At 48.9% G+C, this 14409-nt stretch overlaps 1 protein-coding gene across 1 annotated transcript in view; it reads right to left on the bottom strand.

The window, feature by feature from the left end:
* LOC106821182 (hemicentin-1-like) overlaps positions 1–14187 on the bottom strand; it is a gene marked incomplete in the record, with an annotated part of 105359 nt that extends 91172 nt beyond the window's left edge. The window contains 1 exon segment of the mRNA XM_014825873.1: positions 13399–14187. Within this exon segment, the coding sequence (XP_014681359.1) occupies positions 13399–13468 (70 nt within the window).
* Positions 14188–14409: the final 222 nt, after the last annotated feature.

Raw genomic sequence — 14409 nt, 5'->3', positions numbered from 1 at the left:
GATAGATGGATGAAGGGATGGATGGATGGATGGATGGATGGATGGATGGATGGATGGATGGATGGATGGATGGATGGATGGATGGATGGATGGATGGATGGATGGATGGATGGATGAATGGATGAATGAATGAATGGATGGATGGATGGATGGATGGATGGATGGAGTTGAGGACGGACGGACGGACGGTACGGACGGACGGACGGACGGACGGACGGACGGACGGATGGATGGATGGATGGATAAAAGGATGGATGGATGGATGGATGGATGGATGGATGGATGAATGGATGGATGGATGGATGGATGGATGGATGGATGGATGGATGGATGGATGAATGGATGGATGGATGGATGGATGGATGGATGGATGGGTGGGAATGGATGGATGGATGGATGGATGGATGGATAAATAAATAAATAAATAGATAGATAGATAGATAGATAGATAGATAGATAGATAGAGCGATGGGCAGGGCGCCTGTGTATATTTGCATATACGCGTATGAGCGCGTTAGACTTGATATTAGGAAATCGCCTCTGCTAACGCCCAGTACGTCAACTTGTATATGGCCGCCAGGATATCACGAAAACGAGACACGAGAACAAATTTTCATTCAATGCATAATTTTATTAAAAATTCTGACGTCTCTACCCGAGTTATCTTCACGTTTGAACAACGTTTTTTTTTAAATATTCCACGTCGCTGAATCTTATTAGTTTCTATACTCATAGATACTGAAAAAAACATGCGCTGACTGCATCGCCATCTTTAAATTGTGTTTGTAAATCATTAATTCCAACGGTATCGTGCGCATGACCCTACAATGATGCATTACGCGTCGCCCCACCCCCACACACCACCACACTGCACGCACCCCATACATCACCCGCCCCCTCATAATATCACCCCAAATCCAGCCTCACCTCTGACCCCACAGTACTCGATGGGCACCGTTTCCTCCCCACCCCACCCTAAACACAATAATGAATATAACTAGAGTAATATTGCCCGTGTTTTGTGTTGAGTTACATTATTGTACCTACTTTCCGTCCCAACCATCCTACCCTAACCTCATCCAGCACCCCCCCCCCCAACACCTACTACACGTTTCGAACTGATTTCGGATTTCTTTCTTTCTCTTTCTCTTTATCTCCCTCTCCTTCTCCTACAGCATACCCGGGTCGGGTAAATGAAGGCACGGTTGTTATTAGTAAACCTACGCGCGCACCGACGTGCTAGGGTATAGACCCGGCCCAGTTTACTAGCTATTAATGTACGATCGGCAATTGCGCTGCAATTGATGGCGTGTAACTTGTAAGCCCCCTCGCTGCGCGGGCGACGCGTGCCCACCTGTCCTGATCGATAAATATCTCATTAATGGCGAAAATATTGCCTTATATAGACGGACGGGCGCAGCACGCGCGCAGTCCGATCACGAGTAGCCCCCCCCCCCCCGTACACGCACGCTTAGACAGCCCCGATGTAGCGTGCGTGCCATACTTCCCTCCCCATAACAAACGTTCCCCTTTTACATCGGGCATGTGTATGGACATGTCTAGCAGTGCACGTCATAACTGTGGATCGGATTTGACTTTTACTGCGCATGCGCAATTTCCAGGGAGGAGCGTTTGCCCCGGGGAGGCGTCAAATACGTCGGACCCGGATTTGACCTTTACCGCGCATGCGCAATTTTCAGGAGGGGGCGTTTTCCATAGGGGGGTGTATATAGCACGCTACACCCGGCTTCATCGAACAATCTCGATATGGGAACGAGTTGGACATCTCCTAAGCTGCTGCGTCGGCTGCTGTGAGCGACCGCGGCTAGTTCCCGCATGCGTCGGCTGGTACACGCGTGCATCGTATCAATAATGCACGCCGAATCAATCTGCAACTACACACAACGACGACGGTCGCGCGGCAGCTGCCCTGGTCACAGTCACAGCAGCAAGAGAAGGACACTGACGCTGGGGGCACGCACCGGCGCCTAAGATAGTACCCATTATCCGTGACATGCCTACTAATCAATGGCATCATAATTATAGACGTGTCGAGACACTCCGATATACACTGGCCTTGCCCTCTGATTCGGCAAATTCGTCGGGTGGACGGACGCACCCATGCTGATGCTACTGCTATTTGGTACGACATACGCACGCCGGCAGTGAACGGACCTGACTGAAGAATTTTCACTGGCACTTAGTCGACTCCCTCTGGAGTCAACGCGGGCGACAAATTGTGCATGCAACAGTTCGTCCAGCCATCTATTGCCTGCCCGCCGCTGTTTGATATATCACAGCGAAAATATGACGACGCGTTAAATGCTCCGCTGCATTCAGAGCATAATGCATGCATCGAAGATTCGATGGATTTAAAGTCCCCACCTTTCTCTCTCGGTGGACGGAAACTAGCATCCACACAGAACTCGTCTAGAGGAGCCGATGTGTTCTCTTCGCAGTACCTTCGTCTAGTCTGTTAAGCGTGCTACGTACACGGTTATTCGTAGAAACATGAGAAATATCATTAACATTTTATATTATATCGGTTTAGAATGTTTACATTCAATTTCCCAGGTTGACAGATCATCATTCTTGCCTTCGATTAGCAAACATTGTTCTCTAACGTGCAGAGTAATGTATAGTAATATATATTATATATATATATTAGTGACATATATGTAAGTGTCACCAATGTACAGGTACAGGTACTACAAAATAGCCATATTGATCACTAACACCCAACGTACGCCAAGGCACCCCGGGTTTCAGACGGATATATCCCTGATACTTGCAGTTTGTTATGCCGACTAGAAAAATTGCACGTTCTCGCGTGGAATGCGACTTGTGGCAAGTATACGCGTAACATTGAGTGGTTCCATTGATCAGCAAACGTGTAACAACACGACAGTGAAAATCGAACGCGTGCCGTAGCGTGCGCGTGACATGCAGTGGGATTGTCTGGTGCTGACTCTCTCCTACAAGTATTCAGCCCACTGCCACGTCCACGGCTATGCTAGAAAAATATCTCTCGCTGAGAAAAATAGAGTATATTTTAGCTTCCGCAACGCAACAGACTGTCAAATCAAAAGTGACGAATGTAAATCGCATGTTCATTGATGGAAAGAACGGTAGAACGGAAGAACGCGTCGTCCTTGAAATAATATTCGTCCTTGAAATGCTACTCGTCCTTGAACCTTTCCCCCGGCCCGCTATGACCAGACATTCGGTAAGATCACTATAACTGAAAGCAGACCCTCTCATAACTTAAGATTGAGATGAAAATATCACATTTGCACAAAGAATTGCAGTTATATCGATATTATATGTTATATTAATGAGTAAATTTGTTTTTCATGGAAAATACATCAGAAAACTTACTTATCTAGCGGTCATAAACCAAAAACAAACGTTTACAAATGGCGTTTGTTCTCTTGTTTTGAAGGTTTTCTTCAGTCAAAGGCAAAGCAAATCGACGCAGCCAATCAGAAGGCACTAAATTCTTCGCTATGTTATACCGTTTGGGAAAAAAAATTCGCTCGCGGGCCGCTTTCTCAAACCCCCTGAGCTTCCAGAGCCCTTACGCGGGCCCTGGACCCCGGCCGCAAGAGACTTCGCGCTTCGCACTCGTGGTTCACATACAATAAACAATCGATCCTCCTCGCTCGTACAGACAGACACTCCAGTATTTGCGCTAGCCGTAATACACTGTTTCACGTGCGTATGTACTACAGCCCAATATGTATTCCCCACACGTAAGCTACCGTTTGACTTTATTTTTGCAACTAGTATATATGTGATTATTGAAAAACCCACAAATAATAAACAGAATAACATACACAGGAGACTGACTGGACATTTTACTGTTGATGCATTTAGAATTTTGCACTTGCCCGATTGGGCAAGTTAGACTCACGTTGCACTTGTCCGAACGTCCATTCCACTTGCCCCTGGCAATCGGGCAGTCCTTAATGTCAGGCCCTGCAATTAACTCCCATGGAGAAACCCCATCGTTCTAGTTGATACCCGCATGTATGCTTTACTTGATACCTTTTAACATAACCGTGCATTGAAATGCACACGCGGCGTTACGTTACGGTATATCTAGCGAACTGCGTCTAACTTCGTATCGGTAATGTGGCATTTGCATATGTCGGCGGTTCGTGTCGCGAGCAGGCTCCGTGGAAACAACTCGATCCACAATATCTAGAGCAGGACAGCGAGAATGTGTCGCGGCGTGACATGAACACTGCACAATCCCGCAGAGTCGATTTTTGCGCCGCAATTTTGCAACTGAGTGGAATATTTAAGCAGAAGAGTGACGAATAAAAACGGTGGCATCAAAGCGCTCTCGAGATTCCCATGAAACAGTCTCTTGCCCGACAGCATTGTAGCACGTACAGATGTTTACACAATGGAACTAAGAATCATACGCGAACCTTTGTTCATATGCACCAGTCAGGATCCCCTCTCCCTCCACCACAAATAAAGTGCAAAATAAAATGAAAATGTGTTCAACTTGACGCGATTATAGCACCAATTCTCGTCTGTTTATTTCTCACACGGAGCATCTCAAAGATACAAAAACATTCTTTGAAAATCATGTGCTAACTAAAACATAAGCCATCGATATCTCACGTGTACTCTACTGTTATATTCTACTGCGTGTATGGCACCGTCATGTATCCCAAGTATTAATAATGCGATCACATCCGGCGAATACTAAACTACGGTTGAGCAATAAAATTATTGCCACTAACACGCGCCATTTTTTTTCGCCGCCGAACACATTAGCATGCGAACATAATTAATTAGTAGTACTGGTGGAGCTATATCGCTGCGATGTTCCACCTGACAGCTGCATCGATTCGGGGCCAGACTGCCGGGCATAAATAATGAACCACACGCCACAGGTAGCTTGTCAAGCCGGGATGAATAACTTACGCTCAGCATCGAACGCGGCAATTTTGCTGCACTCGCTAACTCACCGCACACTCATACATTCTACTTTACTTCCTTGCGCGCGTCGGCTATTTTTTGCAGTAGTTTTGATAAATGCGACGAGGTGTGGCGCTGTTGCACCGCCATGTCATCCATCAGCAATCATAATAACTATACTGTATTACTCTCTCTCAGTAATGTCGGCACGCTTCTGCTCTGCTCGCAAGCTTACACAGTATATGGTGCTGGATGGTGCGCATCGTGTCTTCTCGTTCATACGCAGGCACGCGTGGTTGCATCAACATAGGAAGTAACCGGAGAGTGAAAAGCTCCTTAAAGCCGCAGCCGCTGACAATAGCGTCATCGATAGACGGCTGGGGGCCATCTTCTTAAAAGCCACGCCTCAAACGCAGCTTACAATGAGCGCGTCAATCGCAACGACTTCGGACAAATTCTCCGTTTAACCCGGGGTGATATTATTTTACTGGTAGATAGGTTACGTGCGGTGCACATGAATCCCACGGTTCGTTTGATTCCATTGCGCCGAAGGGCAAAAACTACAGGATGAAAACAAATGTTCAAGCGCCTCTTCTGCTGCACGCAATCTCGTTGGTCCTAGATCTTCTAAGCCGCACGCGATAACCTGGCAATATGGCGACTGTAGAGTTTGCTCTGCATTCCGATGATGAATGAATTCTGTTAATTACATAATTCTACTACTGCACGCGCGTGTAGCATGTGTATGCATGGTTAGCAAACGGGTATGTCTCGATTTGTCAAATACATGCAAAACACGCACACATGCACGCACGCACGCACGCACGCACGCACGCACGCACGCACGCACGCACGCACGCACGCACGCACGCACGCACGCACACACACACACATGGCACGCACGCACGCACGCTCGTAGCTACGCAGAAACACAGTGCGAGCGCTCACACCCACAAACCCGCGCACGTACGATCGCACCTACATACGCACACACAAACACACGCACGTACGATCGCAACTATGCACGTACACACAAACACGCGCACGTACGATCGCACCTACATACGCACACACAAACACACGCACGTACGATCGCAACTATGCACGTACACACAAACACGCGCACGTACGATCGCACCTACATACGCACACACAAACACACGCACGTACGATCGCAACTATGCACGTACACACAAACACGCGCACGTACGATCGCACCTACATACGCACACACAAACACACGCACGTACGATCGCAACTATGCACGTACACACAAACACGCGCACGTACGACCGCACCTACGTACGCACACAAACACACGCACGTACGCTCGCAACTATGCACGTACACACAAACACACGCACGTACGACCGCACCTACGTACGCACACACAAACACACGCACGTACGCTCGCAACTACGTACGCGCACACAAACACACGCACGTACGCTCGCAACTATGCACGCACACACAAACACACGCACGTACGATCGCACCTACGCACGCACACACAAACACACGCACGTACGCTCGCAACTACGTACGCGCACACAAACACACGCACGTACGCTCGCAACTATGCACGCACACACAAACACACGCACGTGCGATCGCACCTACGTACGCACACACAAACACACGCACGTACATTCGATCGGAGACGGAACACAACACAAACACGCACGAAAACATGAACGCAATCACGTACAAAAAACAAGCACCCACTACGAATGCACGCGTAAAGCAAAAATGTGAACTTCGCAAGGCAAGCATTTGCTATGAGCGACCGGGCGCTTAGCACTAAACCAACGCTATTTAACATTGATCATGGTCGCGTAGTACTACAAGAGCATGGTCAATACTAGTGTAAATACACACTAGCCTCAGGTCACGTACGGGGCCATGATGAATCGATGTACTGCCGAAACTCCCCCTTTCCTCTCTCCTCCTGGCAGAAATCAATAATCAATCAATCTCACGTTACATCTCAGCAGGAGAGGAAGGTGGGGGTGGGGGCGTGCTCATGTACACTTCCTCCATGTTCCCCTCCCCCCACACACATAACATACCCCGTGTTTATCCTACGCTCGGCGGACACGCGTGCGGCGGCGGGGGAAGAGGGGGAGGGGGAGGAGCGGATACTCCTTACCGGTAGCGTTGATGTAACCTCGCTAAGTAACTCCTCGCTGAGTAAACAGAGACCGTACGGTTCATGATCGCGCCAAATAATCGTGTCTAACACGCGAAACATCGGCCGTGCTTCCGTGCGGGGTTAGATTGGTCTCTCACATGCATCGCTATAAACCAGTGCTTCTTAAACTATTTCCGTGTCATTCACCCTCGAGTCTTCATCACAAAATTTCATTCACCCGCGACTAAATCTCTTCATGTTTTTGGTGAATTTCGTCTACGTTTCATTCACCGCAAACGAATTTCATTCGCCATTGGGTGAACCATCCACCCAATATATAGAATATATATGGAAGCCACTGATGTTGTACACGTGTACGTACACACAACGTGTAACACCAAAAACGCTCCTTACAATGACGCGAGGACCGCACGCATCCACGACCAGCTTACCCCCAGGTGATGATGTTGGTGAAAAGCAAGGCATCCCCCCCCCTCCGCTGATGACGAGCCACGTCAACTCTGGCTTCTGCTAAGCCAGGTCCACACGCACCGCGATCAGATATGGGTATAAGGAGAAAGCAGTAGGTGATCATAGTTGAACCAGCGATAACAGTGCAGCATTGAGCGAGTGCACAGTATTTATAGCGTGATGCGGCCGACACCAGGGACCAATGCAAATGTGGTGAGTGCGTAGAGAGGGACACAGAGAGAGAGAGACAGAGAGAGAGAGAGAGAGAGAGAGAGAGAGAGAGAGAGAGAGAGAGAGAGAGAAAGAGAGAGAGAAACAGAGGAGCGAGGCAGCTGCATCCGCTAAACACACACACACACACACACTACACTTCACACTCACACACACACACGACACACACCACGCAAACAGCACCACACGCGCACACACACACCGCACACGGTGGTGCGGCGGCCACGCATAGCAACACACCACGCACGCCAACACAGCACAGCAACCGCACCCCCACACCACCCACTCGCACGCGACGGCACGCACGCACGCACGCACGCACGCACGCAGCGAGAGGGGGCATGTAGGGGGGTGCGGAATAATTATAACATAGGCTAACCTTTAATAATATTAACTAATAGGCTATAAGTAATCTACTGTAACATAAATCATCAAGCATGAGTCAGAAATTCAGACGAATATTAGGCCGAAAAAGCGGTTACAAAACATCACATGACATCATATGTTACGTCCACATACTCCAACCATATATATGTACATGTCCAAACACCCTAACCTCAGCTTCGATCTGTTATTAGCAAATGCGGTTGCATATAGAATAGGCGCATCGGCCTTTTGGTATTATACTGTCCGCAAGAACAACCGAGAGTACTGCGTGCATGCTATTTTTAGACGAAACTTTACCGCACGACAAGTCGCTTATTACAAGTCGCTAGAAATTATCCCAAAGCTTCACTGAAGTGCGCGGATGGACAGATGCTATTGCCAAGCCACCTCAAGAATCTGCATAAACGCTCCCATAAATAATCAAACATTCGACTAGAGAAGCTGATCAAAGAAAGCGGATTGGGACGAAAAAATGCGCATAATTCGCACTGATGGAAAGCGAATGCATTTTAGCCTGAAAGAATTAGAGGAGAAACCCTCGTGGGAAACGAAACGTCAAAAGCAGTTGAATACTTTGCGATGAAACCATTTTTCCGAATCAATTCATCTCATCTACTGAAAACGTGACTAAAAGTTTAAAAGCGCCTCGGCGAAGCTGCTGATTTTTATCATATCGCCCAGATCAGTCAAAATCGATAAGCTAAACTTGAAGTCACGCCGTAGGAACTCTTACAACTAGCACGCGAAATTTCTAAAGTGGATTATGCATTCTGCCGTACTGCCCACAGCATGCAGGCAAGATAACTCGTAGTCAATGTCGACGAATAAAAGCACACGCGAGGAAAGCTCACAAAAACCGCTACCCGTATACACGATACACGTATCCCATTCATGCCGATAACTATAATAGGCTTATACTGTTTGCTATGTATATTTACAATTGTCGATGAGCCAAGTCCGTCTGGAAATACAGAAACGCATGTGCAGGACTAACAGCGAATTCGCTCACTGCGGGCAGAGAGCTATATACTGCACGTAACTAGATTGACTGGACTAACCCTATACACCCTGCGAGTACTCTAAAGTGTTTTGCTCTACCATTGACATACAGTAACCGACAACAGCGCACACTTATACACGAGGCTGAGAACAACGGTCCTATTACGCATTCCGGGGGAGGGAGAGGGAGAGGGGGAGTGAGAGGGGGAGGGAAGGGAGAGGGGGGAGGGGGAGGGGAGGGAGAGGGAGAGTGAGAGGGGGAGGGGAGGGAGAGGGAGAGGGGGGTATATAACTCGCTATTTCTCACGCTGTGCAACGGCAAATCTCAGCGCGCGGCGAGGCACTAAGCGTGCACAGGCAACGCTAGCAGCGAGCCGCTATATCAGAGAATAACATGCGCTTTAATTAAAGTTCCCCCGCTGCTTGCGTAGATGCGATCCGGCAATCACCGCATCGTGGCTTCTGTATATCCGACGCAGCACCCTCCCGCTAAAACTGGGAGCGGCGAATTAGCAACCGCGGTGAGCAAGCGAGATAAGCAGACCTGATCACCACGCTACCACCTGCGGCACGTGGCTCCCTACTAGACCCCAAGCAAAACACACATACGCTCAAGCCACGCACTCTCAAAAACACACATGCGCACGCGCACGCGCGCGTGTTCCCCCCAGCTAGACGCTGCCTAAAATACACATACGCACACGCACGCACGCACGCACAACGACACAAACGCATGCACACGCGCGCACGCAAGCAGGCATACACAAACACGCGCGCGCACGCAATCAGGCACGCACGCACACAACGACGTGCACGCACGCACGCACGCGTGCCCCCGCCAGCCGCGTTCAAAAACCGCGTTTCAGTCGAAAACGACCCGGGTGAAATGCGTCCCGGGCCAAGCGTTCACATGGAACGAATACAGAATCGAAATCGACCCGAGCGCTGATTCATTGTTGCCGTGCATTGAACGCGCACCGACACACGACCCGGGTCAGACGGTACCGGGTCAGACGACCCGGCACCGGCACCGACACACGACCCGGGTCAGACGACCCGGCACCGGCACCGACACACGACCCGGGTCAGACAGTACGGCGGTAGTCGTCGCCAGTGTCGAGAGCCAGAGTTTACACAGAGTTGCTGTGCATTGATTGTTTAATTCACATTGTTCGCTTGATTGTTCGCTTGAACACATTGTTTTCTTTGTAACTCGCAGCTCGCAGCTCGCATAGCATTCCTAGAACTGCATGTAGGAAACATGAGGGAAAGAGCATAGACAAAGCGCTTATATAATATATGATAATAATAATTATAAGCTCTTTGGCATAGAGGCATGCCCTAGAACTGATCGATCAAACGTCGTGTAAACGTGAACGTCGTGTGAACGTCGTGTGAAAAACGTGTCGTTTTTGATCCGGGTCAGTCTCGGATCGTTTTCGACCTGGCGTTTTCGCTCCGTGTGAACGCGGCTCATTACACATTCCACAAAGTTCCAATATACCCTGAATTCTGCACGGTGGGCATATGTTTCCATAAACCAGAGTATCCGCGTGACGTCAGTGTACGTCAGTGTGACGTCAGTGGCTATCTATACACCATAGATAGTGTTTGCGATACGATAGATAGTATATAAGATAGCCGAGTCGGTTAATATTTAGTGTTAGGGTTAGGGTTAGGGTTATGGTTAGGGTTAGTTTTAGGATTTTTGCATCATTCTTTATCTGATGCGGAAGTCTGATGCGGAAGTTGATATGCGTAGTATGGAATATACTTTCCCCCGGGCGTAGATTGAGGGCACGTGATCACGTCTTATGACGTCATTGCACAAGTCGTCTATAATCATTTCCCTATATTATTATATTATTATACCCGTATTTCCCTAACCCTAACCCTAACCCTAACCCTTGATACTAACACTAATCTTAACACTAACTAATCTTACTTAATCTTAACACTAGTGCTGCCACGTAGCGGCACCCTCAATCTACGCCCGGGGGAAAGTTATTCCCGTATGCATTCAACTTCGGAGATAGCCGAGTTCGTGCGTGACGTACACTGACGTCACGCGGATACTCTGGTTCATGAAAACATATGCCGACCATTTTGCACAGGGGAGAGATAGTGATCCGCTAGAGGGCGCGTTAAGCGCTAACAAAAACGGCTCTGATTGGCTAATTTTGTCTCTTATTTATTTTATTTTTTATGATTTTTGGAAAATTTTGTTTTATTTTAGAATTAGGGATAGGGTTAGGGTTAGGGTTAGGATTAGTTAGGGTTAGGGTTAACTAATTTCTATATCCACAACTTCTGATCACTATTTCTCCCATGAGACCTACTAATATACCCTTCCGTCGCCAGCATTTCTCCCAAATCGGTGACATCACACTCGCGTAGCGGTGACATCACACTCGCCTAGCGGTGACATCACACTCGCCTAGCGGTGACATCACACTCGCGAACTAACTACGCCTTTTCTTTGGCCCATTTTCTTATCGCCCGAGGCGAAATGAAATCAACCACGAAAGTTGTCACTTCTCTACGCGTATGTTTTCAACGTGGTCACAGCTGGGTGCCTGCCTGACTGGAGTCACTCAACAGGACATACGCAGCAGAGTTTGCGTACACGCACCGCGATCGGTGAAGGATTGGTCTCATCGAATAAAGAAGTATTGTGTAATGAAGAGAAATAAAACGCCCTCTCTCAACAACGGCGAGAGAGATGACCAGAGGTGATTTCATCTCCAGTGTCTCTATTCAGTGGATAGCAGAGCTTGGAACAGGTTTTGCGCGCATAACCTATAGCTGGTATTACGGGAAGATGCGCACACTCATTGTATCACGCGCTTAGTCGTATGTTTTCAGAGCGGTCTGCCACTATCTCCCAGCATCTTTTCAAAACAGCGCTCGGAATGTCTAGACTATACAGATGTGAGCCGAGATGGCAGCAATTCTGACGTAAATAAATAAAAGGGATGTCTTAGTTACTGCGACGTGTCTGTTGATGCATAAGCTTTATGGTCTTTCCACCCAAAGCTTCAGCGATAGTATAATTGCGGGTTAAGCACAGCCGAGCGACGGGCGCAAGCAAGCGAGGGCGACGTGAATTTGCTTTTGCATATTCACAATCAAAACTCGCGCCTGCACGCGCGTGCATGTATGTAGTAGCTAGGCGCGTATTATTATATACGCATTATAATTCACGGAGACTGTAATTCGACTCGTTCGAGCATGCCTGCCCATGATAAGCGTATATAAGCGCGTTCGCTGTTTACCAAGACGACACAACACTCGCGTCTTATTGCCTCTCCTCGTATTTGCGGTCCAAGTTGTCTCTGTAAACAATCGCGTAGATCGCCCAAGAGAAGGTAAACATCGTGAGGGAATGTAGGAGAATGAGTGGCAGGCCGCAGGTAATCTCTAGATCCAACACATCGCGCCTCCCCCCATCCACACTTCTCTCTCGAACAGGTAGCCAGCGTAAAGCGATATAGCGATATTTGCAAGGCGCTGGCTGCATAGGGTTGCAAACGAGCGTAAGAAACTATTGTGCGGAAAGTCTTTTGAGAGTCATTCATTCTAAACATTATTATTCATTCACGCGTGGTAACGGGCGATACAGCCGGCCAGAGTAGCAGCGTATACCCGATGCGAACTTAAACAAAATAGAATACAGGTGCACTGCGAAATACACGCGGGGAGCCATAACACGAGAATATCGCGCTGCTCGTGAAATCTCTCTCTCGCGCGCTCTCTCTCTCTCTCTTTCTCTCTATATATATATATATGACCGAAATAAATTTTTCATCGACTCCATTAAATAAAGGGCAGGTGTATGTTTGAGCTGACGTTTCATTCAGACCAGGCAGTCAATATTAACGCAGGCTCGACGCGATGCAAGGGGAAGGCAGTAGCATAAGAGACGCCCTTCATGCATATAGCAAGCAGTCAATGCCATCGTAGCAGCATCGTATTCTGCACAGAGCTGCCCGATTTTTTACAGCAGGCGCAATTCACGCACGGAGCAGGCTATATAACAGCAAGTAGATACAAATACCTAACGGAGTAGGGTATATAAACACCACCACACTGCATGGGTTACATATTTGCACGTAAACAGCCCGATCCCTGTGTAGAGCGGTCAGTATCATAGCAGAATCCGCTCCCCGCAGGTGACAGGTCTTCAGGTAACATGGCCCCCCAACCTCGGTTAAAACTAGAAATCTACAGTGACGTTAGCTCACCGAAAATCGTCGGGGCCTGCAGCGCATCGAGTGTCAACAGCAGCAAGGCGACACCTGTATTCCACGACATGCTGCGTGTAGAATGACGACGCACACCTGGGCCGATCACATCCACGACGTGCCACGGAGTGTCAGTGCAGACTCACGACAAGCGTCTTCTCTCGGCGTCCGATTACCTTCTTCACGGATTCAAACTCCCGTCACAGGATTTCGCAGGCGATAGCGTGCGGCAATCCGTGAGCTGGATTAACAACCCGGCAACGCCTAGAGTCCCTCCACTCACCTCTCGTGTTCGCTCCGTAAATAATTCTCTTTGATATCTTATTTTCGCATCGACTTAACAGCGCACTCGAGTTAACACGCGGAAAGGCGCATGTAGTCGCAACCCTTCTGCACTCGCTGCTAGCCTTTGCTAATACGCGTACATACACGCAAACACGCGCGTTTCCTACGCGGACACACCTCGCAACCTTGCGAGCGGCATTACAAGTAGCCTCGAGTCCTTCTCGTAGCGTATAGGCGTCGGTGTCTGTCTGCCGGCGCGTTATATCAGCGGGGATGGCCCACGCTGTGATGTATCATCGTCATCATCATCTGCGAGTCATCAACCGTCGCTTGCATTCCTCTCTCTCTCTCGCTCGCTCGGTTGCTGTTCCCAAGCCGCCACGGTTTTAACACCTCTCGCGAATACCTGCAATTTCGCAGCGTTTAACTCGTCGTTCGCTAAGCTGAGAACCACGCTTCGCAGACACACGCGCACGCACACATGCACACACCCAGACGCCTAGCTTCCCACGCGGGCTACTGAAATGACTGTGATCAGCGCTGCAGCATTATTACACGACAACAATGGCCGTGCTGCGTGCTGCGCGCGCGCCTCCCCCCGGCCATGCACCTGCAGTGGGCCAGCCCCTGCACCCCCGTGCACACACACACACACACACACACACACACACACACACACACACACACACACACACACACACACACACACACACACACACACACACA

This window comes from Priapulus caudatus, unplaced genomic scaffold (genome assembly GCF_000485595.1).
Source record: "Priapulus caudatus unplaced genomic scaffold, Priapulus_caudatus-5.0.1 Scaffold62, whole genome shotgun sequence".
Taxonomy (NCBI): Eukaryota; Metazoa; Priapulida; class Priapulimorpha; order Priapulimorphida; family Priapulidae; genus Priapulus; species Priapulus caudatus.
The sequence above is the reverse complement of the archived record's forward strand: the minus strand, read 5'-3'. Positions and strand labels throughout refer to the sequence as shown.